General features: G+C 41.9%; 3 protein-coding genes across 5 annotated transcripts; all 3 read right to left on the bottom strand.

Moving 5' to 3' along the window:
* Positions 1 to 2,653: 2,653 nt before the first annotated feature.
* LOC115732701 (2-hydroxyisoflavanone dehydratase-like) lies at positions 2,654 to 4,904 on the bottom strand. The gene is made up of 3 exons (XM_030663385.2): positions 4,744 to 4,904; positions 4,217 to 4,484; positions 2,654 to 3,393 (listed from the first exon to the last, which is right to left on the bottom strand). The coding sequence occupies exons 1-3, from the start codon at positions 4,832 to 4,834 to the stop codon at positions 2,757 to 2,759; spliced, it is 996 nt and encodes a 331-aa protein (XP_030519245.1). The 5' UTR covers positions 4,835 to 4,904; the 3' UTR covers positions 2,654 to 2,756.
* A 5,122-nt stretch (positions 4,905 to 10,026) lies between these two features.
* Positions 10,027 to 11,842, bottom strand: LOC125315599 (2-hydroxyisoflavanone dehydratase-like). Its single transcript, XM_048280965.1, has 3 exons — positions 11,626 to 11,842; positions 11,125 to 11,392; positions 10,027 to 10,766 (listed from the first exon to the last, which is right to left on the bottom strand). The coding sequence occupies exons 1-3, from the start codon at positions 11,630 to 11,632 to the stop codon at positions 10,130 to 10,132; spliced, it is 912 nt and encodes a 303-aa protein (XP_048136922.1). The 5' UTR covers positions 11,633 to 11,842; the 3' UTR covers positions 10,027 to 10,129.
* A 3,610-nt stretch (positions 11,843 to 15,452) lies between these two features.
* Positions 15,453 to 22,988, bottom strand: LOC115753600 (ARM REPEAT PROTEIN INTERACTING WITH ABF2). Of its 3 annotated transcripts, none has more exons than XM_048275162.1 (19): positions 22,667 to 22,986; positions 22,393 to 22,550; positions 21,324 to 21,496; positions 21,128 to 21,248; positions 20,975 to 21,049; positions 20,779 to 20,873; positions 20,561 to 20,636; positions 20,125 to 20,232; positions 19,562 to 19,690; positions 19,347 to 19,415; positions 19,197 to 19,256; positions 18,901 to 19,024; positions 18,658 to 18,797; positions 18,254 to 18,317; positions 18,060 to 18,139; positions 17,788 to 17,852; positions 17,590 to 17,707; positions 17,389 to 17,507; positions 15,453 to 15,816 (listed from the first exon to the last, which is right to left on the bottom strand). In XM_048275162.1, exons 1-19 carry the CDS (start codon positions 22,911 to 22,913, stop codon positions 15,807 to 15,809), a joined length of 2,031 nt encoding a protein of 676 aa, XP_048131119.1. In that variant the 5' UTR covers positions 22,914 to 22,986; the 3' UTR covers positions 15,453 to 15,806. The 3 variants fall into 3 exon arrangements, with proteins under 3 accessions (XP_048131119.1, XP_030548137.2, XP_030548135.2); XM_030692277.2 differs by having other exon boundaries at positions 15,453 to 15,958; positions 22,667 to 22,985; XM_030692275.2 differs by having other exon boundaries at positions 15,453 to 15,958; positions 20,975 to 21,248; positions 22,667 to 22,988.
* Between the last annotated feature and the right edge of the window lie 379 nt (positions 22,989 to 23,367).

Raw genomic sequence — 23,367 nt, 5'->3', positions numbered from 1 at the left:
CAATTGATCGTGCCGACTAGACCCATCAAAAGAATAAATCGACTCGAATTTGGATGAATCGCAAATGGGTCCCATCCAAATTGGCATATTTAATTCGTATTAATTCAATTTGCGAAAGACTCATTCATTCTTGTTTCTCAATTTTCACCGATCCAAATACTTATCACTTTATCGTAACGTAATTTGGATTATCTCTCGAAGAGTTATCGACTATATCTGCGGTCATATCAACATATGCTCTAGAGTAACTACTACTTAATCGAATTATTCAAGTTTTGAAATATTGATTGTGAATAACACGAGAGCAATTGATGCACTAAAAGCTGCAAAATTTCTTTAATTGATTGCTCAGTAAGTGCGCCGAGAGAATCCATTCAAAGTTAAATATTTACGTAGAAGTATAAGTCAAAATAGTTTTGCAATCCCATCGTGTAGGACATCTTAACCAACAGTTTCGACTTCTCCATTTCTTTTGTATGAGTTCATTTTGAGAGGCAAAAAAAAAAAAGTATTCCAAAGAATAAATAACGATAAAAAAAAAAAAAAGATAAATAGTTCATATGTTGTTTTTTTCTTCATATGCAATTGCCATTTGCTCTATCTCCGACTTTAAACTACATAATATTTTTCTTTGGAATCACGTTGTCCGTCGGGACAATTCACTTGTCCGTTGATCAGGTGTGTTTCCCGCGTTCAAAGCAAGGTTAGTCTTTTTTCATTTGGTACTCTATTAAATAGCCATAGAAAGAAGATTCTTTTACACTTCGAGGGTGAAATTTGTCCAAAAAATTTTGTACGGCAGCCAATTCAGTCATAAATGGTTTAATTATGTCAATTCAATCCTAAATTTTTTTTGACAATTTGCCAATTTATTTCTAAATATTTCAATTGTGTCAATTTGGTCCTAAACCTTTTGACGATTTTACAATTTAGTTATTCCCACTAATGCTAGTTGGAAATTGCAAACATGGACGCCGGTTGGTCATCAACCATTCCGTATGAATGGTCAATGCTGACATGAATAATTTTTTTTTCATCTTTTAGGATTGTTTCTTGATTTTTCCTCTCTTTTTTCCTTTCACTCGTGGCGAGTACTCGGCCATGACCGGCTACCGGCCATAGGCGAGGGCCGACGAGAGCTCGACCCTCGTGTTCTCGTAGGCCTAGGACCCCCATCGGACTAGCAAGGGCTGCCCAAGCCATGACGTGGAGCCCTCGTCGGCCTTATGCAAAAGGAAAAGAAAAGGCAAAAAAGAGAAATATGAAAAAAGTTCATGTTAGCACTGGCTATGCTAGAAGTGAGTGGTTCCAGATTTTGTTCAAATTCCACGTAGAGCCTATCCATCGGAACAAGTTCCTTATTCTAGAATCGAGCCTACCTACCTTGTCACAAGTTTCGGGATCGGTTTCGGGATTTACCTAGATTTCACATGTATTCTTAATTGTACAATTGCGGTGAATCATCACCTTTAATAACCACAATTTGCTGCTACAATCCCTTACGCACAACTCATATTTAGACACACGAATAAATATGAAGCATTGACAAAGTAAAAGTTTCAATCATAAATATCGCCGGAAAATAAAAACTCGGACTAGTGGTTTCGGATTATGCACTCATGATCGGATGCTATGGATTACGCAGATTGCGCGAAAATATATACCAAAAAAAACACAAAAACTTGTTACGAATTATAGGTTCTAAGTTCCACCTACACGTTAGAATAGGTTTTCCAATTTTTGAAACTTGAAACCTACCCCGCATACCCCGAAACTTGAAACCGAACTAGTTCCCCACCGGTCTGATTTTCAGGTTTCAAGTTCTATCTTGAAATCATGCTCACTCCTAAGACACGCCACATAGGATGGCCGGTGGGCGATCCGCATCCACGTTAGTAATTTCCGACCAAAAGTAGTTGGAATGACTAAATTAGCAAATCATCAAAAGGTGCAGACTAAATTGGTAAATTTTGCAAAAGATTTCGGACTAAATTGATACAATTAAAAAGTTTATGATTAATTTGGCACAACTAAAAAATTTGGGGCTTTTCAATTACTCAAACTAGGAGTCATATCGAAATACGTTTTCTAAGTACTAGATATCTCGGAAGGCCCACATGTTTCCTTTACTCGAAGTCTCCAAGGATTCGGTTCTAATGGAGAATTAGTAACGACCATTCTCATTTCAATCTCTTCTAAAGCTAGATAGACGCCACCAAACTTTCAAAAACCATAGTGGGGACACCATCCCGATCTTTGTAACATCTAGCCATGGACGTAATTGATGTTGTCGCTCCGCACAAGATCTTGAAAGAGTCAAGGCCTCATTATCAAGATCAGTATGTGACATAGACTTCGCTTTAGAGGCCGCACGGAGAAGGGGCGAAAGCAATCGCGAAGGCTGCCCGGAGCGCGCATCGAGTTCGTGCGTACTTATCACATCCGATAATGACTGTCGTGAGAAATTGCATTGATTTGAAGAGCTATGAGAAACTGTCCGATCGGGTGGCGAGGGAATTGCGGTGGAGGAGGGAGCGGGTGGAGACATGACCAGGATCAAATCCGGCATCATTCTCCGATGAGTTATCTCGGGATGCAACTTGGTTTTTCGAAAATGTAACAAATATCGCAACGGCCTATATAACACATAGAGAAGCGAAATCAACGCTTAGGTTTCCATTTTCAAGAACTGGTGATCACAAAGCACACAAGAAGAACATTCTCACAGATCAAACGAAAAATGAAGCAAAACAAACTTAGCAACTTTTGTTGAGGAAAGCAGCCAGCCGTTTGATCAGGACCTGGGCGCTCTCCTTCTCAAAAGTCACGATATGGAAAGCGTGCCCTTCTCCTTCAACCTGCACCACCTCCACGTCTCCTTTGAACCCACTCTCCTTCACCGCCTCGCAGTACTTCAACCCTCTATGCCTCAGCCGGTCCTTCCCCGCGACGCTCACCAACAGCCTCCCGCAACCGAGGCCTGCCAGGCTCGGGGCCCCAGCCGCGAGCGGGTTGATCATCGGGCTGTCGATCCCGTCCTCCGCGGTCGGGTACAAGAAAGTCCAGACCACATGCGGAAGCGCCTTGTCCAGATCCGTCTTGGGCTCTGACCCGACAGGTTCGGAGCCCCAGAAGTAGGGGTGGGTCAGGTACGCGGCGGATATCTTTGTGCCGCCAAGTAGAGGCTCACGGCCGGCCCTCATGAGGACGTTGTGGGCAATGTTGGCTCCAGCGCTGTCTCCGCCTACAAAGACACGGTGGAAGTCGCCGTGGTCGGCCAGCCACGGCTCTTTCGCGGCGGCGACTCCATCGTTGGCCAAGTGTGAAGCCACCCACTGGAGGCCTTCCCAGCAATCGTCGTAAATGGCGGGTACAGGGCATTCGGGAGCTAACCTGTGAGAAAATAAGGGCGTGAATGATAACCATTCTGTTTCGAAAATAGATTTCTGGCTAGAAATAGTTTTTTCTATTTATGTTTCTAGATGAGTTTCTGAGCAAAAAAAAGTGTTTGATAACGATATAAAATTTCTACTTCTAAAAAATGTGTCCTCCGGGCGGCGGCGGCGGGCGGCCACCGGCGGCGGGCGGTGACCGGTTGGCGGCGGCGGGTATTTGAGAAAAAATGAGATTTCTATTTCCGTTTCTCGGAAAAGTAGAAAATTTTTGTTTCTCATTTCTTCTTCAAATCTATTTATGAAACAACTTTTTGTTTCAGGAATAGAAAAATAGAATTGCGTTACTAAACGGATTTACATTCCAGAAATAAGTTTGAAACAGAAATTCTGCTTCTGGATGGATTTCTTGCACCCCTAAGTAAGCACGATTACTATTTTTTCTCACTATTTGATAAAAACACAATTATCATTTTTATCAAACTTAAACTAGTTTTTCGGGAAATTAAACGGACTTTTACATGATCAATGTTGAACATGTTCAACCTTATTTCGTACAACATGACAATCAACATAAGATAATATTTTTAGTGATCATGTTCAACCATATTTCATACGACATGACAACCAACATAAGATAATATTTTTAGTTTCGAAAGGTTGCTAACAACAAAAACTTTATTTAAAATGAGATTATCAGAAACTAAACTTGATATATCAACGCATACATGTCTGTCGTCTTAGCATGGAAAGTGATAACGATAACTGCATAATGCCTCCAACTCTATAAAATGGAATAACTGACAGAAACAATTAGAACGAACCTGTACTCGACGGAGACGGCCAGTATCTTGGCTTCCGCAGCAAGGGTGGTGAGATACTGATGCTCGACGAGAGAGAAGGCGGACTCGATGCAGAACGCGCCGCCGTGGTAGTAGACCAAGATGGGGAGCTTCTGAGGCTTCTCATTAACAGGTTCGAGTTTCGGGAGATGGAGCCTTGCCCGGATAAGAGGGTCCTCGCGAATGGTGATGTCTTTGGATGCGACGCCGGTCTTCGGGTCCTCCAGGCAAGGCGGGACATATGGAGTGCCTGGAAAAAAAAAAATGAAGCAAAGTTCGACGATTCTCGCAAACTTGAATCATGTCATGCAGAGAAAATCTCCTGAAATGACGAGTAACAAGTTAGTAAAAAGACTTAATCCGCGCATGCCGCCACATTAGGGGGGAAATCGAACTTCTTTTTAAAGACATGAGCGTTACGACGAAACCTTATTCGTTCCGGAAAAGGGTTCATCCGCCATCTAAACACGACACTTAGAGTACCGAGATGAAGCACAGCCGGACATTACCGGAGAGGCGCTCGACCGTGCCGTCCTTGTAAACCCTAAGGAACGGGGGGAGCTCTCTGTCGACCTCTTTGGAAGTGCAGATGCTGCCCATGATTTCCTTCGTTTCCCCTTTTGTCTGCGTGTGATATTACTTAATGGACAAGAGGAGAGAGAGAGAGACGGAGTGGTTATAGAGGCATAATACTAAGAGTCGACATGGCTGATTCTTATAGGAAGTTAGTCTTCTCTTCCGGTCTTGTCTATTTGCTGGCATTTGAAATCCGACCGAAGCATTCGACCAAAAAAAAAAAAAAGAAATCCGACCGAAGCTACCGACCTTTCTTTTGATCCTCGTAGGGGGCAAGAAAAGCCGGGACGGGTGCATTGAAAGTTCGTTAGAAAGACGTGACAAACCCTAATAAATTTCAAAACAAATGGAGGGAATTTTTATCGCTGATTATTATGTGATCGTGACCTAATCCGCTCTAAATATATTGTAAGTTTAAGAACACGGTATCGAAGCACAGGTCAAGAGTTCAGATTGTTGGCACTCCCCTCTCAAACTCATTGCTTGAGGAAGAGAAACGTACCGAATTTCCGGTCTCGATCGGTCGCTTCGGCACTTCTATCGAATCCGGCATCGTCATCGGTTAAATCCGCTTTGTCGTGAAAAGCCCGACTCCCTTCATAAGGACCACTGACTAATGTCTTCTTCGAGAAAGAAAATAGATTTTTACTGTGAACAAGATTTCCTTAGAAAAACACAAGGAAAATATCGAGAGACAGCTTTGGGTAGATGCAATGTCATTTTCCCTCGTATGTATTCTTTACAACTAGGGGTGAGCATGGTTCCAGGGTAGAACGAGAACCCGAACCGGAACCCAGGATCACTCCGGTTCCGATTTCAATGTAGGTAGGCGTTCCAAAATTGATGAACTGTTCCAACGGGGAGGTTCTAGGTTCCACTACGGAACCTGGAACCTGGACCTTGGACCCTAGATTTCGAAATAAATTTTTATATTTTTCTTGGTATATATTTTTGCACAATCATACAATGTTCTATGGCATCTAATGATGAGTGTATAATTTGGAGCCAAAAAATTTTTTAAGTTTCAGGTTCCAAAAATGATAAACGTGTTCCAATGGATTGGTTTCATGTTCTAAATGTAACTTGTACAGGGCCTAAAATCACTTACCTCTACTTTCTCTTATATGTTGTAACGTTCACTTTCATTTTGTTTAACTAAAAATGAAAAAAAAAAAAAAGAAAATAAAAGAAATTGATAAGTTCTCGAGTACCTGGAATCGACCTTAGAACCTGTGACGAGGTAGGTTACGGGTTTCAAGGTGTGACGGAGGTTCAAGCTTCCAAAAAATGAGGAACTTGTTCTGACGGGTAGGTTCCAAGTTCCAATGAACCACACACCCACTATTTACAACGAGACGAAAATGACCCACGACCGACGAAATTCAATGGGGAAAAGGATAGTCTCCGTTCAAGGGGGCTCCAATGCATGTCTCTCTTTTGCTAGAAAGACCAAAGAGAGATGCTTTTACTACAGAAGAGGACCAAAGAGATATGCTTTTACAAGAGTGGAAGGGAAAATTGCCCAAAAAGTCAAGAACTTATTGGATTATTGTCGATTCAGCCATAAACTTTTTAATTTTATCAATTGAGTCCTGAACCCTTTTCACGTTTTGCCAATCTCAGTCCATCCGAACAAATTTTATCCAATGAAAATGACACACGACCGACAAAAATCAAAGGGGAAAGGATGGTTTCTATTGAGAATGGCTCGAGTGCATCGGTCTCTCTTTGCCAGAAAGGCTCAAAAGAGAGATGCTTTGCAAAAGAAGAGGACCAAACAGATAGGCTTCATAAAAGCAGGGCTTTCATTGGAAATTTGAATGGCCACCACCACTTGGGGTGCATTTAATTCGTGAAAAATGAATCATTCGAAGAACATTTTCTAGAAAATGATTGTTGGAATCATTTACAGAATAAATGAACGAAAAATATTTTTACCGCTCATAAAATTATTTAGATATAAATTGTTATCGATACTGAAAGTAATGTTCCTTGACTTATTTTTCAAGCGATACAAGCGATCATTTTTTAAATTATTTATTTTTTCGCGCAACAAATGGAGCCCTAACCATCGTTCCGGCTTCCATCCACTTGTGCATTGGGGTTGGTTACCAAAAAAGTCCATACATCTTCTATGGGGACATCATTAGAAAACTGCTTTGCTGGCTATGGATGTCGACGTAGCTTTGCCGTAGCATCCGCGCGCCTATTGGCTTCTCAAAGCCCGGGCTCCATCTGAGCCTGCTGCAGCTCTTGTAGCAATGTCTCGTTCCATTCTATCATAAGCTTTTGCCGTATACACCTTTATTGGCATGGGACACTTTTTACTCTTAGTCTTCCTACCAATCTATTGTGGGAAAATTGTCCAAAAAGCCTTCAACCTATTACATTTTTATCAATTCAGTCTTAAATCTTTTAATTTTGCCAATTGAATCCTAAACATTTTAATGATTTTTAAATTGAATCCATCCAATCAATTTTGGCCAAAAACCACTAACGTGAACGTCGATCGGTGCCGACGTGGACAATTCTTAATAATATTTAAAGATTTGTCGAATTTTTTTTATATAAACTTTATTTTTCCTTTTCTTATGTTTTCCTTTTTTTCTTTTTCTTTTTATTTTTCCTTTTCCATTTCTCTTGTTCCCTCCGCCAACCCTCGACGGGCCTCGTTGATGGCCAGCAAAGGTCGCCGGCGTTAGGCGAGGATGGACCTCGCCAACCCAAGCCCGAGTGTCCCTCGCCCAAGGCCGGCAATGGACGAGACCTAGCAATGGCCGGCGGAGGGAAGAAGGAAAAAATAAAAAAGAAGAGCAAAAAATAAAGATGGAAAAGAAAAAAAATAAAAATAGATAAATAATATGAAAAAAATTAAAATATTATTAAAAATTGTAAACGTCAGCACCAGCCATGCCTTGTAAGACGGTCGGCATTTACGTCAGCAATTTCCTGTCAAAATTTGCCGGATGGACTCAATTGACAAAACGTGAAAAAGTTTAGGATTCAATTGGCACAATTAAAAAATTTAAGACTACGTTTGGCAAAAATGCAGTAGGTTGAGGGCTTTTTAGACAATTTTCCCATCCATTCTGCCCTATTAGGGATAACCCCACTTCGAAAAGTCGCTCTTAACAATTTCCAAATGAGAGTCCCTCAACAAACTCAGTTGCTTCCCATGTAAAACAGCATGGAACCCGTCAGGTTCCGGGTTCTTTTACGAGGTCTAACATTTGAAAGCGCATTCTTAACTTCCGCTTTCGTCCCCGGAACATCGAGATGCTGTCAATCTTCTTCTGATAAAACATTACTGCACAGCACGGGAAGCCCATATTTGTTAAGACAACGAGTTCTCTCGGTACACAACAATTTTCTGAAATGAATAGGAACCACGTCGGCTGTAGCCCTCGCATCATCCACCCAATTTCACATGACATCACTTAGAGCCTAATGCTAGTTCTGGAACTATTAGCAACGATGCAGGCATGATAAAATCTAGTATTGCCCAAAGAGTTCCCTCATTTGCCAAAGATTGTTGACGTTGGAGCCTAATATGTTTGGGATGATCTCTTAAGTCAAGCAACATAGGACTCCGATCATAGGGAAATTTTTCCTTTCACCTGTGGCAAGTACTCGGCCATGACCGGGGACCGGCCATAGGCGAGGGCCGACGAGAGGTCGACCCTCGTGCTCTCGTAGGCCTAGGACCCTCACCGGACTAGCGAGGGCTGCCCTCGCTCAAGCCATGATGCTGGAGCCCTCGTTAGCCCTATGCAAAAGGAAAAGAAAAGGCAAAAAATAGAAATATGAAAAAAATAAAAAAAAAGCAAAAATTGGTCATGTTAGCACTGGCCATGCTAGAAGTGAGTGGTTCCAGATTTTGTTCAAATTCCACCTAGAACCTATCCATCGGAACAAGTTCCTTATTCTAGAATCGACCCTACGTATACCTTGTCACAAGTTTCAAGGTCGGTTCCGGGGTCTACCTAGATTTCACATGTATTCTTAATTGTACAATTGCAGTGAATCATCACCTTTAGTAACCACCATTTGCTGCTACAATCCCCTAAACACAACTCATATTTAGACACACGAATAAATATGAAGCATTGACAAAGTAAAAGTTTCAATCATAAATATCGCGAGAAATGAAAACTCGGACTAGTGGTTTCGGATTATGCACTCATGATCGGATGCTATGGATTACGCAGGATTGCGCGAAGACATATACCAAGAAAAACACAAAAACTTGTTACCAATTATAGGTTCTAGGTTCCACCTACACATTAGAATAGGTTTTCCAATTTTTGAAACTTGAAACCTACCCTACATACCTTAAAACTTGAAACCGGACAAGTTTCCTGCCGATCCGATTTTTAGATTTCAAGTTCTATCCTGAAACCATGCTCACTCCTAGGCATGCCATAGAGGATGGCCGGTGGGTGATCCGCATCTACGTCAGTAATTTCGACCAAAAGTGGTCGGAATGACTAAATTAGCAAATCATCAAAAGGTACGGACTAAATTGGTAAATTTTGTAAAAGTTTTTGGACTAAATTAATGCAATTAAAAGGTTTATGATTAATTTGGTACAACTAAAAAATTTAGGGCTTTTCAATTACTCACACGAGGAGTCATATAGAAATACGTTTTCTAAGTACTAGCTATCTCGGGAGGCCCACATGTTTCCTTTACTCGAAGTCTCCAAGGATTCGGTTCTAATGGAGAATTCAGGAACGACCATTCTCATTTCAATCTCTTCTAAAGCTAGATAGAGGCCACCAAACTTTCAAACACCAAAGTGGGGACACCATCCCGATCTGTGTAACATCTAGCCATGGACATAATTGATGTTGTTGCTCCGCACAAGATCTTGAAAGAGTCAAGGCCTCATTATCAAGATCAGTATGTGACATATACTTCGCTTTAGAGACCGCACGGAGAAAGGGCGAAAGCAATCACGAAGGCCGCCCAGAGCGCGCATCGAGTACGTGCGTACTTATCACATCCGATAGTGACTGTCGTGAGAAATTGGATCGATATGAAGAGCTCTGCGAAACTGTCTGACCGGATGGCGAGGGAATTGTGGTGGAGGAGGGAGTGGGCGGACACATGAGCGGGATCAGATCCGGCGGCGTTGTCCAATGAGTTATCTCGGGATGCAACTTGGTTTTTCGAAAATGTAACAAATATCACAACGGTCTATATGACACATAGAGAAGCGAAATCAACGCTTAGGTTTCCATTTTCAAGAACTGGTGATCACAAAGCACACAAGAAGAACATTCTCACAGATCAAACGAAAAATGAAGCAAAACAAACTTAGCAACTTTTGTTAAGGAAAGCAGCCAGCCGTTTGATCAGGACCTGGGCGCTCTCCTTCTCAAAAGTCACGATATGGAAAGCGTGATCTTCTCCTTCAACCTCCACCACCTCCACTTCTCCTTTGAACCCACTCTCCTTCACCGCCTCGCAGTACTTCAACCCTCTATGCCTCAGCCGGTCCTTCCCCGCCACGCTCACCAACAGCCTCCCGCACCCGAGGCCCGCCAGGCTCGGGGCCCCAGCCGCGAACGGGTTCACCATGGGGCTGTCGATCCCGTCCTTCGCAGTCGGGTACAGGAAAGTCCAGATCACATGCGAAAGCGCCTTGTCGAGGCCCGTCTTGGGCTCTGACCCGATAGGTTCGGAGCCCCAGAAGTAGGGGTGGGTCAGGTACGCGGCGGATATCTTTGTGCCGCCAAGTAGAGGGTCGCAGCCGGCCCTCATGAGGACGTTGTGGGCAATGTTGGCTCCAGCACTATCGCCGGCGACGGAGACACGTTGGAAGTCGCCGTGATCAGCCAGCCACGGCTCTTTCGCAGCGGCGGCTCCACCGTCGGCCGAGTGTGAAGCCACCCACTGGAGGCCTTCCCAGCAATCGTCGTAAATGGCGGGTATAGGGCATTCGGGAGCTAACCTGTGAGAAAATAAGTAAGCACGATTGCTATTTTTTCTCACTACTTGATAAGACACAATCATCATTTTCATCAAACTTAAACTAGTTTTTCGGGAAATTAATCGAACTTTTTACATGAACAATGTTGAACACTTTCGACCATATTTCGTATGGCATGACAATCGACATAAGATAATATTTTTAGTTCTGAAAGGCCACTAACACCAAAGACTTAATTTAAAACGAGATTATCAGAAGGTAAACTTGATATGTATACGCATACAAGTCTGTCTTCTTAGCATGGAAAGTGATAACTACAACTGCACAATCCCTTCAACTCTATAAAATAGAATAATTCACAGAATAAATTAGAACGAACCTGTACTCGATGGAGACAGCAAGTATCTTGGCTTCCGCGACAAGGGTGGTGAGGTGCTGATACTCGAAGAGAGAGAAGGCGGACCCAATGCAGAAGCCGCCGCCATGGTAGTAGACCAAGATGGGGAGCTTCTGAGGCTTCTCATTAACAGTTTCGAGTTTCGGGAGATGGAGCCTTGCTCGGATTAGAGGGTCCTCGCGAATGGTGATGTCTTTGGATGCGACGCCTGTCTTCGGGTCCTCCAGGCAAGGCGGGACATATGGAGTGCCTGGAAGAAAAAAAGAAGCTAAGTTCGACGATTCACGCAAACTTAATCATGTCATGCAGAGAAAATCTCCTGAAATGACGAGTAACAAGCTAGTAAAAAGATTTAATCCGCGCATGCCGCCACATTAGGGGGGAGAATTGGACGTCTTTTTCGCGATGAAACCTTGTTCTTTCCGGAAAAAGGGTTCATCCGCCATCTAAACACGACACTTGAGTACAAAGATGAAGCAGAACCGGACATTACTAGGGAGGCGCTCGACCGTGCCGTCCTTGTAAACCCTAAGGAACGTGGGGAGCTCTCTGTCGACCTCTTTGGAAGTGCAGATGCTGCCCATGATTTCCTTCGTTTCCCCTTTTGTCTGCGTGTGATATTACTTAATGGACAAGAGGAGAGAGAGAGAGAGAGATGGAGTGGTTATAGAGGCATAATACGAAGAGTCGACATGACTGATTCTTATAGGAAGTTAGTCTTTTCTTCCGGTCTTGTCTATTTGCTGGCATTTGAAATCCGACCGAAGCATTCGACCCAAAAAGGAAAAAAAAAATCCGACCGAAGCTACCGACCTTTCTTTTGATCCTCGTACGGGGCAAGAAAAGCCGGGACGGGTGCATTGAAAGTTCGTTGGAAAGACGTGACAAACCCTAATAAATTTCAAAACATATGGAGGGAATCTTTCTCGCTGATTATTATGTGATCGTGAACCAATCCGCTCTAAATATATTGTAAGATTAAGAACACGGTATCGAAGCACAGGTCAAGAGTTCAGATTGTTGGCACTCCCCTCTCAAACTCATTGCTTGAGGAAGAGAAACGTACCGACTTTCCGGTCTCGATCAGTCGCTTTGGCGCTTCTATCGAATTCCGGCATCGTCATCGGTTACATCCGCTTTGTCGTGAAAAGTCCGACTCCCTTGGTAAGGAACACTAACTAGTGTCTTCTTCGAGAAAGAAAATAGATTTTCACTGTGGATAAGACTTCCTTAGAAAAACACAAGGAAAATATCAAGAGACAGCTTTGGGTAGATGCAACGTCATTTTCCCTCGTCTGTATTCTTTACAACGAGACGAAACGACCCTCGACCCACGAAATTCAATGGGGAAAAGGATAGTCTCCGTTCAGGCGGGCTGCAATGCATGTCTCTCTTTTGCTAGAAAGACCAAAGAGAGATGCTTCTACTACAGAAGAGGACCAAAGAGATATGCTTTTACAAGAGTGGAAGGGAAAATTGCCCAAAAAGTCAAAAACTTACTGGATTATTATCGATTCAGTCATAAACTTTTTTAATTTTGTCAGTTGAGTTATGAATCATTTTCACGTTTTGCCAATCCAGTCCATCCGAACAAATTTTATCCGATGAAAATGACACACGATCGACAAAAATTGAAGGGGAAAGGATGGTTTCTATTGAGAATGGCTCGAGTGCATCGGTCTCTCTTTGCCAGAAAGGCTCAAAAGAGAGATGCTTTGCAAAAGAAGAGGACCAAATAGATAGGCTTCATAAAAGCAGGGCTTTCACCCGAAATTTGAATGGCCACCACTACTCAGGGTGCATTTATTTCGCAAAAAATGAATCATTCGAAGAATATTTTCCAAAAAATGATTGTTGGAATCATTTACAGAATAAATGAACAAAAAATATTTTCACCGTCCATGAAATTATTTAGATATAAAATGTTATCGATATTGAAAGTGATGTTCCTTGGCTAATTTTTCAGCAATACAAACGATTATTTTTAAAATTATTTAATTTTTCGCGCAACAAATGGAGCCCTAACCATCGTTCCGGCTTCCATCCACTTTGGGGGTGGTTACCAAAAAGTCCATACATCTTCTACGGGGACAACATTGGAAAACTGCTTTGCCGGCTATGGACGTCGACCTAGCTTTGCCGTAGCATCCGCGAGCTTATTGGCTTCTCAAAACCCGGGCTCCATCTGGGCCTGCCGCAGCTCTTGTAGCAATGTCTCGTTCCATTCTATTATAAGCTTTTGCCGTATATACCTTTATTGGCATGGGACACTTTTTACTCTTAGTCTTCCTATCAATCTATAGTGGGAAAATTGTCCAAAAAGCCTTCGACCTATTGCATTTTTATCAATCCAATCTTAAACATTTTAATTTTGCCAATTGAATCCTAAACATTTTCATGATTTTTAAATTGAATCCATCCGATCAATTTTGGCTAGAAACCGCTAACGTGAACGTCGGCCGATGCCGACGTGAACAATTCTTAATAATATTTAAAGATTTGTTGAATTTTTTTATAAAAACTTTATTTTTTCCTTTTCTTGTGTTTTCCTTTTTTCTTTTTCTTTTTCTTTTTCTTTTTCTTTTTCTTTTTTAATTTTTCCTTTTCCATTTCTCTTGTTCCCTCCGCCAACCCTCAACGGGCCTCGTTGATGGCCGGCAAAGGTCGCCAGCATTAGGCAAGGGTGGACCTCGCCAACCCAAGCCCGAGTGTCCCTCGCCCAAGGCCGGCAATCGGCGGGACCTAGCAATGGCCCACGAAGGGAAGAAGGGAAAAATAAAAAAGAAGAGCAAAAAATAAAGAAGGAAAGGAAACAAAATAAAATATTATTAAAAATTGTAAACGTCGGTGCCAGCCATACCTTGTAAGACGGTTGGCATTTACGTCGCGATTTGGCCAAAATTGGCCGAATGGACTCAATTGACAAAACGTGAAAAGGTTTAGGATTCAATTGGCACAATTAAAAATTTAAGACTACGTTTGGCAAAAATGCAATAGGTCGAGGACTTTTTAAATAATTTTCCCATCCATTCTGCCTTATTAGGGATAACGCCACTTCGAAAAGTCGCTCTTAACAATTTCCAAATGAGAGTCCCTCGACAAATTCAGTTGCTTCCCATGTAAAACAGCATGGAACCTGTCCGGTTCCGGGTTCTTTTACAAGGTCTAAGATTTGAAAGCGCATTCTTAACTTCCGCTTTCGTCCCCGGAACATCGAGATGCTGTCAATCTTCTTCTGATAAACATTTCTGCACAGCACGGGAAGCCCATATTCGTTAAGACAACGAGTTCTCTCGGTACACAACAATTTTCCGAAATGAATAGGAACCACGTCGGCTATAGCCCTCGCATCATCCACCCAATTTCACATGACATCGCTTAGAGCCTAATGCTAGTTCTGGAACTATTAGCAATGATGCAGGCAAGATAAAACCTAGTATTGCCCAAAGAGTTCCCTCATTTGCCAAAGATTGTTGATGTTGGAGTCTAATATGTTTGGGATGATCTCTTAAGTCAAGCAACATAGGACTCCGATCATAGGGAAAATTTGTCAACCCTAAACTTATCGTAATGAGACAAACTCAGTTCTAAACCTTTTGACATGTTACCAATTTAGTCCTAAACATTTCAATTATGCCAATTTAATTCCAACTTTTTAAGAATTTGTCGATTTAATCCTAAACTTTTCAACTAATAACTAATGTAATCCTTTCAGCTAATATTAACCTGAAATTACTAACGTGGCGATCCAATCAACGCCAGCCGTCCTACGTGACTTTACAGCCAATGCTAGTGCGAATAATTTTTTAACTACTTTAGAATTTTCCCAAATTGTAGCCATCTGAACCCATCCTGTACCTGGGAATTCCACCTTCAGATGGCATTCAAAATTCGCCAAAGCCTGAGATATGGTAAAGACTAATTTGCAACCGTTGTTCGGATCGTACTTCCAGGATTCTCCTTCCCTCGCCGATATGTGCTTCGGTCAAAAGGATTGACCGGTCTTGGTTTCACAGAAATGTATGGGTGGTGATACAAATACAAAGCATTCCCGATATGTGCGAAGTGCGATCTCACCAGTTAGGCCAGATAATAATCTTCAGCCGCGAGCTTCCATAGAACACTAGAGCTAGCCCCATTTAAAAATCACTCCGTCCCATGAATTACAGCAGTTTCTCGGCAGAAAACGACACTATTTCCCAGCCACACCCAATAATCTAGAAGTCCCAGAACATCAAACCATAGGCAAATACGTCAAAATGAATATTGGAACCAAACAGATCTGTTCCCTCAATAAGAGCCTCTGAAGATGACACGATATTCATCATCTTCATTGGTTTCGAGAAAACAGTCAACAGAGGCCGACCAATTTTCCTTTTCTTATGTTTACTTAAACATCCCAATTCAATTCACTTAAGGCATGTCGGCAAAGCTAACTCAGAACGTTAACATTGACGTTTAAGGATTGAAGGAGTTTTTTATAATCCACGGCTACATGCTTGGATTTCGAAAACAATGGGAAGATCATCATCCCAGTTTTACATCTTACAACAAAAATGTGTGGAAACTTACAAGGAGTCCACATCTTGCGTCTGGGAAAGAATATGAGTCTTCCAATTATCAAACAGTTAGAGCCATCCACCTGCTGCCAACTGCTCTTAAATCTACCACTTCCTGTACAACAATCAGTTAGAGTAGGGAGACCGAAACCACGGGGTCTTAAAGCCGCAAGGTACTACGCTGGTTAGATTTAGTAAGTGCTTTCACAAAGTACTGTTGGATTTCTGGTAATATCCGGTGGATGAGATGGAAAATCCTGCAAAATTCATGAGCAGAACAGTTGCAAAGAGATCAGCAGTCCAATAAAAACAAAACAAAGGCCCTAGTAACTGAAGAAAAATACCAAAAGATACTTTGCTTTTTACCTAGTTACCACTCATATAACTTTACTTTTATTTTTCCATAATACATGTTTGCACCCTCACTAAAACAAACTTGTCCTTGTCCACCTACTTACAAGTGTCATTACTCTTTCCAAAAACACCCACACCCACCACTCACCTACACGACACCCTTCTCTCTATCTCTCTCTATCTCTCGAGCTCAAGGCCTCGAGTTATGGGCTCTTGCCCATGGCCGTTGGAGCTCAAATTTCAAGCTCGCGCCCACTGCTATCAGATCTAGATCAATTGGCAAGGGGAAGGGACGGCAGTGGCAGTGGGGAAGAAATGACAGCGGAGACAGCCATGGGGTAGACAGCGACTGCGGACAGTGGTCCGTAGTGGAGGTGACATCGGGTTGTGGCTTGTCACTTGTGGGTGATGTAGGCCAGAGTTGTGGGAGAGTTTGGAGGCTTGGGGAAGAGCAATGGGGGCAATTTGGTCTTTACAGAGAATGAGTTGTCTAGAGGTAGTAAACTAATATTTCCAAAAAAGGAGTACAAAAGAGGTATTTTGCTGAAGTATATTTGTGGTATTTTCCCTAAATAGAGGGAGCGAAAACTGAAGATATTAACTTTAAAATGTTACAAGTATCATTTCATTTTTCTGATGAATAATGTTCATGATATTCTCATCATTTTCTTGAAATGGGGGCAATCGGAATTAAGGACACTGACAGGGACAGGGTAGATTGCAATATAAGGATCCATGGAAAAAGCCCCCACTCATGAAAATGGCACAAGCAGAATCAAGATAAAACGAGATAGGCATATGGTAATTTTCTTGATCCAGCCAGCCACTCTTACTCAAAGAAACATTGTTCCCAATAGACATATGATGCATCAAAAGAATCCATCAACCCAGTATGAAGGAAATGGAGGGGATGAAAATGGTTCTACATGAGAGAAAATGATAGAGATGCATTTCAACTTTCAGGAGGCAGCTTGGTTGTTTAATTTAAATACCTCCACATTCTCCCAAAAACGGGGGGCATGCAACTTGTGGGCCAAAGGAAGGTTTTTTTCCATGATGTAATAATCTGTCCCTCTCACTTTCATTCTAGTATCAAGCAGGGGAGAATGAGATCGACATCCAATCATTGTCCCCACTTTCCACCCGCGATTCCTCCTCCAAAAGAAAACTTTATACTGCCCTAGGAAGAGAAGATTTCTAGAGTTGATATAATCCAATGATAACTCCCACCATTTCCTCCATAAATTACTTAAGTATACTTAGAGGAAGGTTTGATAAATAGAATTCAAACAGAGTTTCGCCAAACAAGAGGAGCTTAGCTGGAAGTGTTTACCCAGGTCTCAATTTGTCAAAATGCTCCAGAATGAACAAGATGCACGAGTGCCTCAAGGAAATAGCATTGAAGGCTTCTGACAGTTCATACATGCTGGAGACATTTTCCAACGAAATATCCTGCAATAAACAAGGTACACTCACTGTCAAAGCGTATACCAAACATCAATAGGTAAACTTGTTCAATCACTCATCAGCTAACCTGTGCAATGGAATATTCACAAAGTCGCTTGAGTCCCTCCAAAAGATACTGATCGGCAGCTCTAAGGAGATCTTGAGCAACTTCCAGCGTAACATCAATTGATCCAGTGTATATAAATCTGTGGGGTTGAAGAAAGTCCTTTGAAGAATATCACACGAGCTATATTACGAGGATTTAGACTTGAATGTTTCAGCTAACCTCATCATCAACTCAAAAACCTCCCATCTAATATTTGGAATCTCTATGTCCCTAGCATCTTTCTCCTGTAATAAATGTCACACAAACTTTATTCCATAAACCAAGTCTGAGCAAAGAATTTGCTTCCTAATGAAGAGATCAACAAAGTATAAGGTGCTGCTCCCAGCTTTTAAAGATAACAACATCACAAAGCTCAGCAGAGCCCATTTTCATGTTGGCACACAAATGAAAACTAAACAAAAACCTGAAACCCAAAATTAAAGGACACTCACCCGATATCCACCGTCAAACATTGCACGAAATGCGTCAGAGGAAGCAAGCAAGCAAATTCTGTGTGCATAGAACCGTCTTCCTGCAAAACAAATACGAGGCAAGCATTCTTTGAAATCAATCATCATGTACAACTTGTGTATGAATGATCCATGTATGAGTACCAATGAAACAGAGCATGACAATTTTCAGGAACCTTCAACTAGAAATGTTACATCGGACAGGGTAGGGTTGTTCACGTACTGCTCCCCCAGATAAACCTGCAATAAGAAGTTCTTGAGCAATTGATCAAATTTTATTTCCCAGATCAGATCCAAAAATACTCATATGCGCAAGAGCTGCTTCCTAAGCAAATAATAACAGGTATATATTCGAAAACATCGAAAGAGAAAAGTAAATAGAGCGGGCAAATCCTCCTGGACCATGTAATGAAACAAAAGGCAATTTCTGAGAAACTGGCAGGCTAATAATCAAACAATGCTGCTGACATAGATCTTTTGCACACAGAAAACCTTACATTCTTTTGGATCACATTATCTGACCAGAATTGACTGTTCAAATGATAAAAGAAAATCAAGCACCCATTAGTTGGCCAGTGACCTGTGGCGTTGGAGAGGGAGGAGCTGCATCAACGGGAGAAAGAGACATTGCTTTGTTAGCTAACTTGAACAATGCCACAGCACCATCAAGTTGCTGCCGGGGGCTCGAACAAACAAGCAGGCCAACAAGCAGCTCCAACCCTTTAGAGAATACAAACTAATCAGATACTCTGACAGGCTAAAAGTAAAAAGAGAATAAAGTATAGAAGTATTGAGAGAGAGAAAGAGAGAGCACATCACATACCATTGTTATCCACAAAAATTGTTTGTTGGTCATCTGGAGAACAGAGATGAGCAAGAGCCAAAGCAACACGCCTTTGAACAGTCTTCTCTGCTACACGCATCAAATATAGTAAATGATTTAAAACCTGCACAAGAAACGAACATATTAAAGCCCAGCAGGTCAAAAAAGGAAAAGAAAGAAAGAACTTTCATTTATGTACCCAGCAAAAAAAAAAAAAAAGGATAAACAGAAAATCATTGAGAACAATATGAAGTCTCATTCAAAGAAGTATGACACTACAAACTTAAGATACTCACTCGGCTGTGAATCTTCTCCTCTAATCTTTTCAAAGTCTTGGCAACACAATCTTTTGTAGCCTGCAAATATGTCGTCGATCTCATTCAGATTATGCTTTGTGTGAAAAATAATTCTAAATACTATATGACTTAAACACTTCTCCTACACACCTGGACAATAAATTCTCCATCTTGCAGCTTTTGAACACCTCCTACCCTAATAAAATCGGAGACATTGTCCTATAGAAAAGATGAATAGCAGTTACAACAACTAGCAGAACAACATCCTCCCGAACAAGAAAGCTTCAACATTGCCATTTTTCTTTTAAGTGTTTGGGTGGGATGCATTGTTAAATTTTGGCTTGATTAAAATTCGCAGGTGTTACCTCATTGTCTGCAAGTCCGTAAAGTGCAAAGGCAGCATTATGCTGCAAGGACCCATTTTTTGAATCAAGAAGCTTCAATAATGGAATCAAGCCACCATTATAAGCTACACCAGCTTGATTATGAGAGTCCTGAATTGATAAAAAGAGATGTTCAGTGAGCGTCTCTAATTTCTGAACTTATAAACTGAACTTCACTGAAAGCAATTGTTCATAAAATACACATCAGCTGAAAAGAACATATGGTTCACCATATAATTGCATCGGCAAAAATTCACTGTATGAAGCATATCTCTCAAAAAAGGAAATTTCAATAAATGCCTAGAGTACTTGTTCAGCTACATTTGAGTGTTGGTGCGTGGGTGCTTGATTTCCATATTGTTAGAAAAGCAAAAATCACTCTCTTTTTCCTTTATTTTCAGTGGACCTTTTCTGAAGGGCCACACCAGAGACAAGTGCCAAGGTTTAGAAGAGAAAGGAAATAGGCTCTCTATCTGAATACTGTCTGCCAACCAGCTTTTGGAAATCAAGTTTCCGCAGAGAGAGAGAGAGAAAGAGAGAGAGACCTGAGCCAATCTCCCTAATGCAAATGCCGACATTTCCCTCAACTGAAAGTCATCGGACTGAAGCATATCAATCAAAGGACGAACAGCTCCCCTCTGGACAATGTGAACCTGCATTTTGGCATCCTCGTTATGATGGAAATGAGAACATAGATCCAGAAAGTCAAAGTACACTTTCCAAGATAAAAAGGCGGAAGGTAAGGTTGAGAAAATGACCAGCCTCAATTGATAGAGAGGAACACAAGAATGCACCACTTATCTACTAGAAGGACACGAAAAAAACTGAGACCACTAAAGAACATTGACTGAACCAAAAAAGCAAAGATTAAAGTCATTTTATTCCATCAATTTGAATCATAAGAGAGAAGAAATCGTACAAATCTTGACAGAACAGGATACAAATAAAAAAGAGGCAAAACAAAATATTTCCATTATTCACCTTGCAGTCTGAATCAGCAGCAGCAAACTGCCCTAGGAGCAAGGCTGCCTCCCTTTGGCTCTCAGGACAGCAAGAACTGTAAACCAACGTGTTTGAAGAAAATGTTCAATTGAAACTTGACCAGTACAAACAATCATGAAAGAGTAAGAAGTTCATCGGACCATTTGCCAGACTGTAAGTAGCACAAGCTCCACATCAGTCCTAGATTCCCAACATACCTTAGCAGTCCAATAACAGGCTGCAAAGCCCCAGCAGCAAGAACTTCTTTTTTTATGTTTGGAGATGAGTGTACCAGATTGCCAATGACACCAACCTGAAAGCAACAAACAGAATGCAATTAACAAAGTAAATGCAACGAATCACACAAAGCAGCAACTCTCGTTCTGAACAATTATACTGTCCCTATGGCCTTACCGCCTCATAATGTATTGCAGCATCCTCAGAACGGAGCATCAAAATAAGAGTAGGAAGAGCATTGCACTCCACAATCTGAAAATTCAATGAGTTTACATAATTCCTCCTCTCGAAATAACAAACAAGAAAATATGTTTTTGGAAAAGTCATCACCTGATTCTTGTTTTCATCATTTTTGAAAGCCAGGGTACGCAATGCTCCAGCAGCAGCTCTTTGCACTTTGGTATCCATAAAATCTAGCAACTCTACTAGAGGTTGAATCCCACCTTCCATCCTGCACATCCGTCTCAATACTATTAGGAAAATGGAGCTAAGGCATTGTCTGGTTCTAAACTTTACAGGAACACACCTGACACGAATCTTGATGCTACTATTCTCGTGAGCAAGGTTAGTGATAGCATCGGCCGCTCTCCTAATTAAGCTGTTGACAGCTCGTGTGGTTGAACCATCTTTATACCTCTTCAACAGATCTATTAGATGTGGTAAGGCACCACAGTCGACTATAAGTTGTTGAAGCTCTGGCTGTTCCAAGAGGAGACAAAAAGGGGAAAGGTAAGACATTTTATGTAGTACTAGTACCACCTAGCCTCAAAAGAAAAAAGCACTAAAACGGACTGTATTGGCAAGTGCCACCGACAGATAATGGCAGGTACAACCACAGTGCAATGGCTTAGCAACATTCCCCTAAGAATGACAATGACACTTGATGAAATCCACAGAGATATCTCATCAACATGTCAAATGCCAACATTCAAAAGGCTAAAGATCAATTTCACTGCTATTTTTTCTCCTGTTCTGTTTTCTTTTGTAACGCACGTGTAATTCACCCCAATTAATACTCAAGGCGTCATCTTTCAACATGATGAGCTTCAATGACTACAATTCCCTTGTCAACGGAGGATACCACATTAAAAGAGGTGACAAATGGAAGTATAACATTGACACTCTCGAGTAGAATCTGCATTTAATTAAATCAAGTACAGTCATTACAGTAAACACCAAGCCAAGTATATAACCTAAAGTAACGATATAACGGTGAAAACTCTTTTGAGATGTAAATGCAAAGCCAGCTGAGAAAGCTAAACAAGACAATTCGATGAATAAAATCATAACACTCTCTTTTCACTCTTTTTCGCACTACGAGAAAGCAATTCACTTCCTAAGATATCTTCAAGCTCCTCCCCCAAATCCCCTTGCGGTTGTTCTACTTGCCATAACAAATGACTCTTGAGCATTCAAGCCACACAGTCTCGCCTATTAATGACCAGACTACAGTGTGCCTCATAGATACGCATACTTGATTGAGGATAATCATGACTTAGATCATCTCTTCAAAGATAATCAACTTCATAACGCCAATCGCAAGCTTTAGCCAATACACCAAGCTAATAGAGCAATCGGAATCACAATCAACTCGCCTTCACAGCCAGATGACCCAGCGCAAAAGCGCATCCCTTCTCAACTTCATGCTCGTACGGCCTCGCACCCCGGTCGCCTTCCGCCGACGGCGGGGCCTGTAAATGCTTCACCAGAGCCGGAACCACACCACCTTCAACAAGCAAGCTCCCCAGCTCCTCTGCATCCAACCACAAACACGCGTCAACACACGCAAAAAGCAGCGAAAAATCAACTCCGAACGAGTTACTAAGCCGAGATCGCGGAATCTCAATTTTCGCCCCCACGGAGCCGCACCATTTTTGGCGAGCTCGGCGAGGACGTGCGTGGCGCGCTTGGCGGCGGCTCGATCGGCCTCGGTCCAGGAGAAGGCGGACTCCAGGACCTCAACCTGCGCGGCCACCTCGCTGAGCAGCGACTGCCGGCCGCCGTCGCCGGCGGAGGCCGAGATCTCGCTGTCGCCGGCGGCCTCGTCCTCCAGCTTTCGCTTTTGGCCCTTCTTCTCCTGGACGTCCTGTAGATCCCGGTTCCGGTTGAAGTCCATCGACAAGGGAGGAATTCACAGAGAAAGCGAGTGAGAGAGGGGATGAGAAATGGGGGAATCGGATTTTTGAACGCGATGGTGAGGAAGGGGTAGTTTAGGGATTTTCCAGGGAGTCTTCATTATAACTTTCCGCTTTCAGTTTTTGTCTCCGGAGATACGAGGGGGAGAGATGGCGTCGTCGGTACTAACCTTGAGGACCCACGTCGTCAAATCCGCACTCGTTCGACGTCGTTTTTGCGACATCAAAATGCTATTTACCTTTTTCTTTTGTCAATACTGTGATTTTCCGATTTCGTTCAGTAAATACTAATAATGACCGTAATTTTCATTTATTTTATAATATGAGACGACTTATATTGCCATCGAATTTCTTTTTTTTTTTCAATTTTCGTAACAATAGGGAGTAATAAAGTGTAGAATTAATTGATGACGCTTTAAATTAATGACGTGGATT

Source organism: Rhodamnia argentea, chromosome 1 (assembly GCF_020921035.1).
Source record: "Rhodamnia argentea isolate NSW1041297 chromosome 1, ASM2092103v1, whole genome shotgun sequence".
NCBI classification, from domain to species: Eukaryota; Viridiplantae; Streptophyta; class Magnoliopsida; order Myrtales; family Myrtaceae; genus Rhodamnia; species Rhodamnia argentea.
Note: the sequence above shows the minus strand (reverse complement) of the source record. Positions and strands in the feature narration are given on the sequence as shown.

Bases quoted from the DNA above. Each gene is read 5' to 3' on its own strand.
- LOC115753600 (XM_030692275.2), bottom strand. From the start codon at position 22,913: ATGGACTTCAACCGGAACCGGGATCTACAGGACGTCCAGGAGAAGAAG. The intron at 20,637-20,778 runs GTATGTTGGGAA...GTTGGTTTACAG, and splicing joins CCTGTTATTGGACTGCTAAG to TTCTTGCTGTCCTGAGAGCC. The intron at 17,508-17,589 runs GTTAGCTGATGA...TGTTTATTGCAG, and splicing joins GTGAATATTCCATTGCACAG to GATATTTCGTTGGAAAATGT.
- LOC125315599 (XM_048280965.1), bottom strand. The intron at 10,767-11,124 runs GTTCGTTCTAAT...ATTTTCTCACAG, and splicing joins GCTGTCTCCATCGAGTACAG to GTTAGCTCCCGAATGCCCTA.
- LOC115732701 (XM_030663385.2), bottom strand. From the start codon at position 4,834: ATGGGCAGCATCTGCACTTCCAAAGAGGTCGACAGAGAGCTCCCCCCG. The intron at 4,485-4,743 runs GTAATGTCCGGC...TTTTTTTTCCAG, and splicing joins CACGGTCGAGCGCCTCTCCG to GCACTCCATATGTCCCGCCT. The intron at 3,394-4,216 runs GTTCGTTCTAAT...ATTTTCTCACAG, and splicing joins GCCGTCTCCGTCGAGTACAG to GTTAGCTCCCGAATGCCCTG.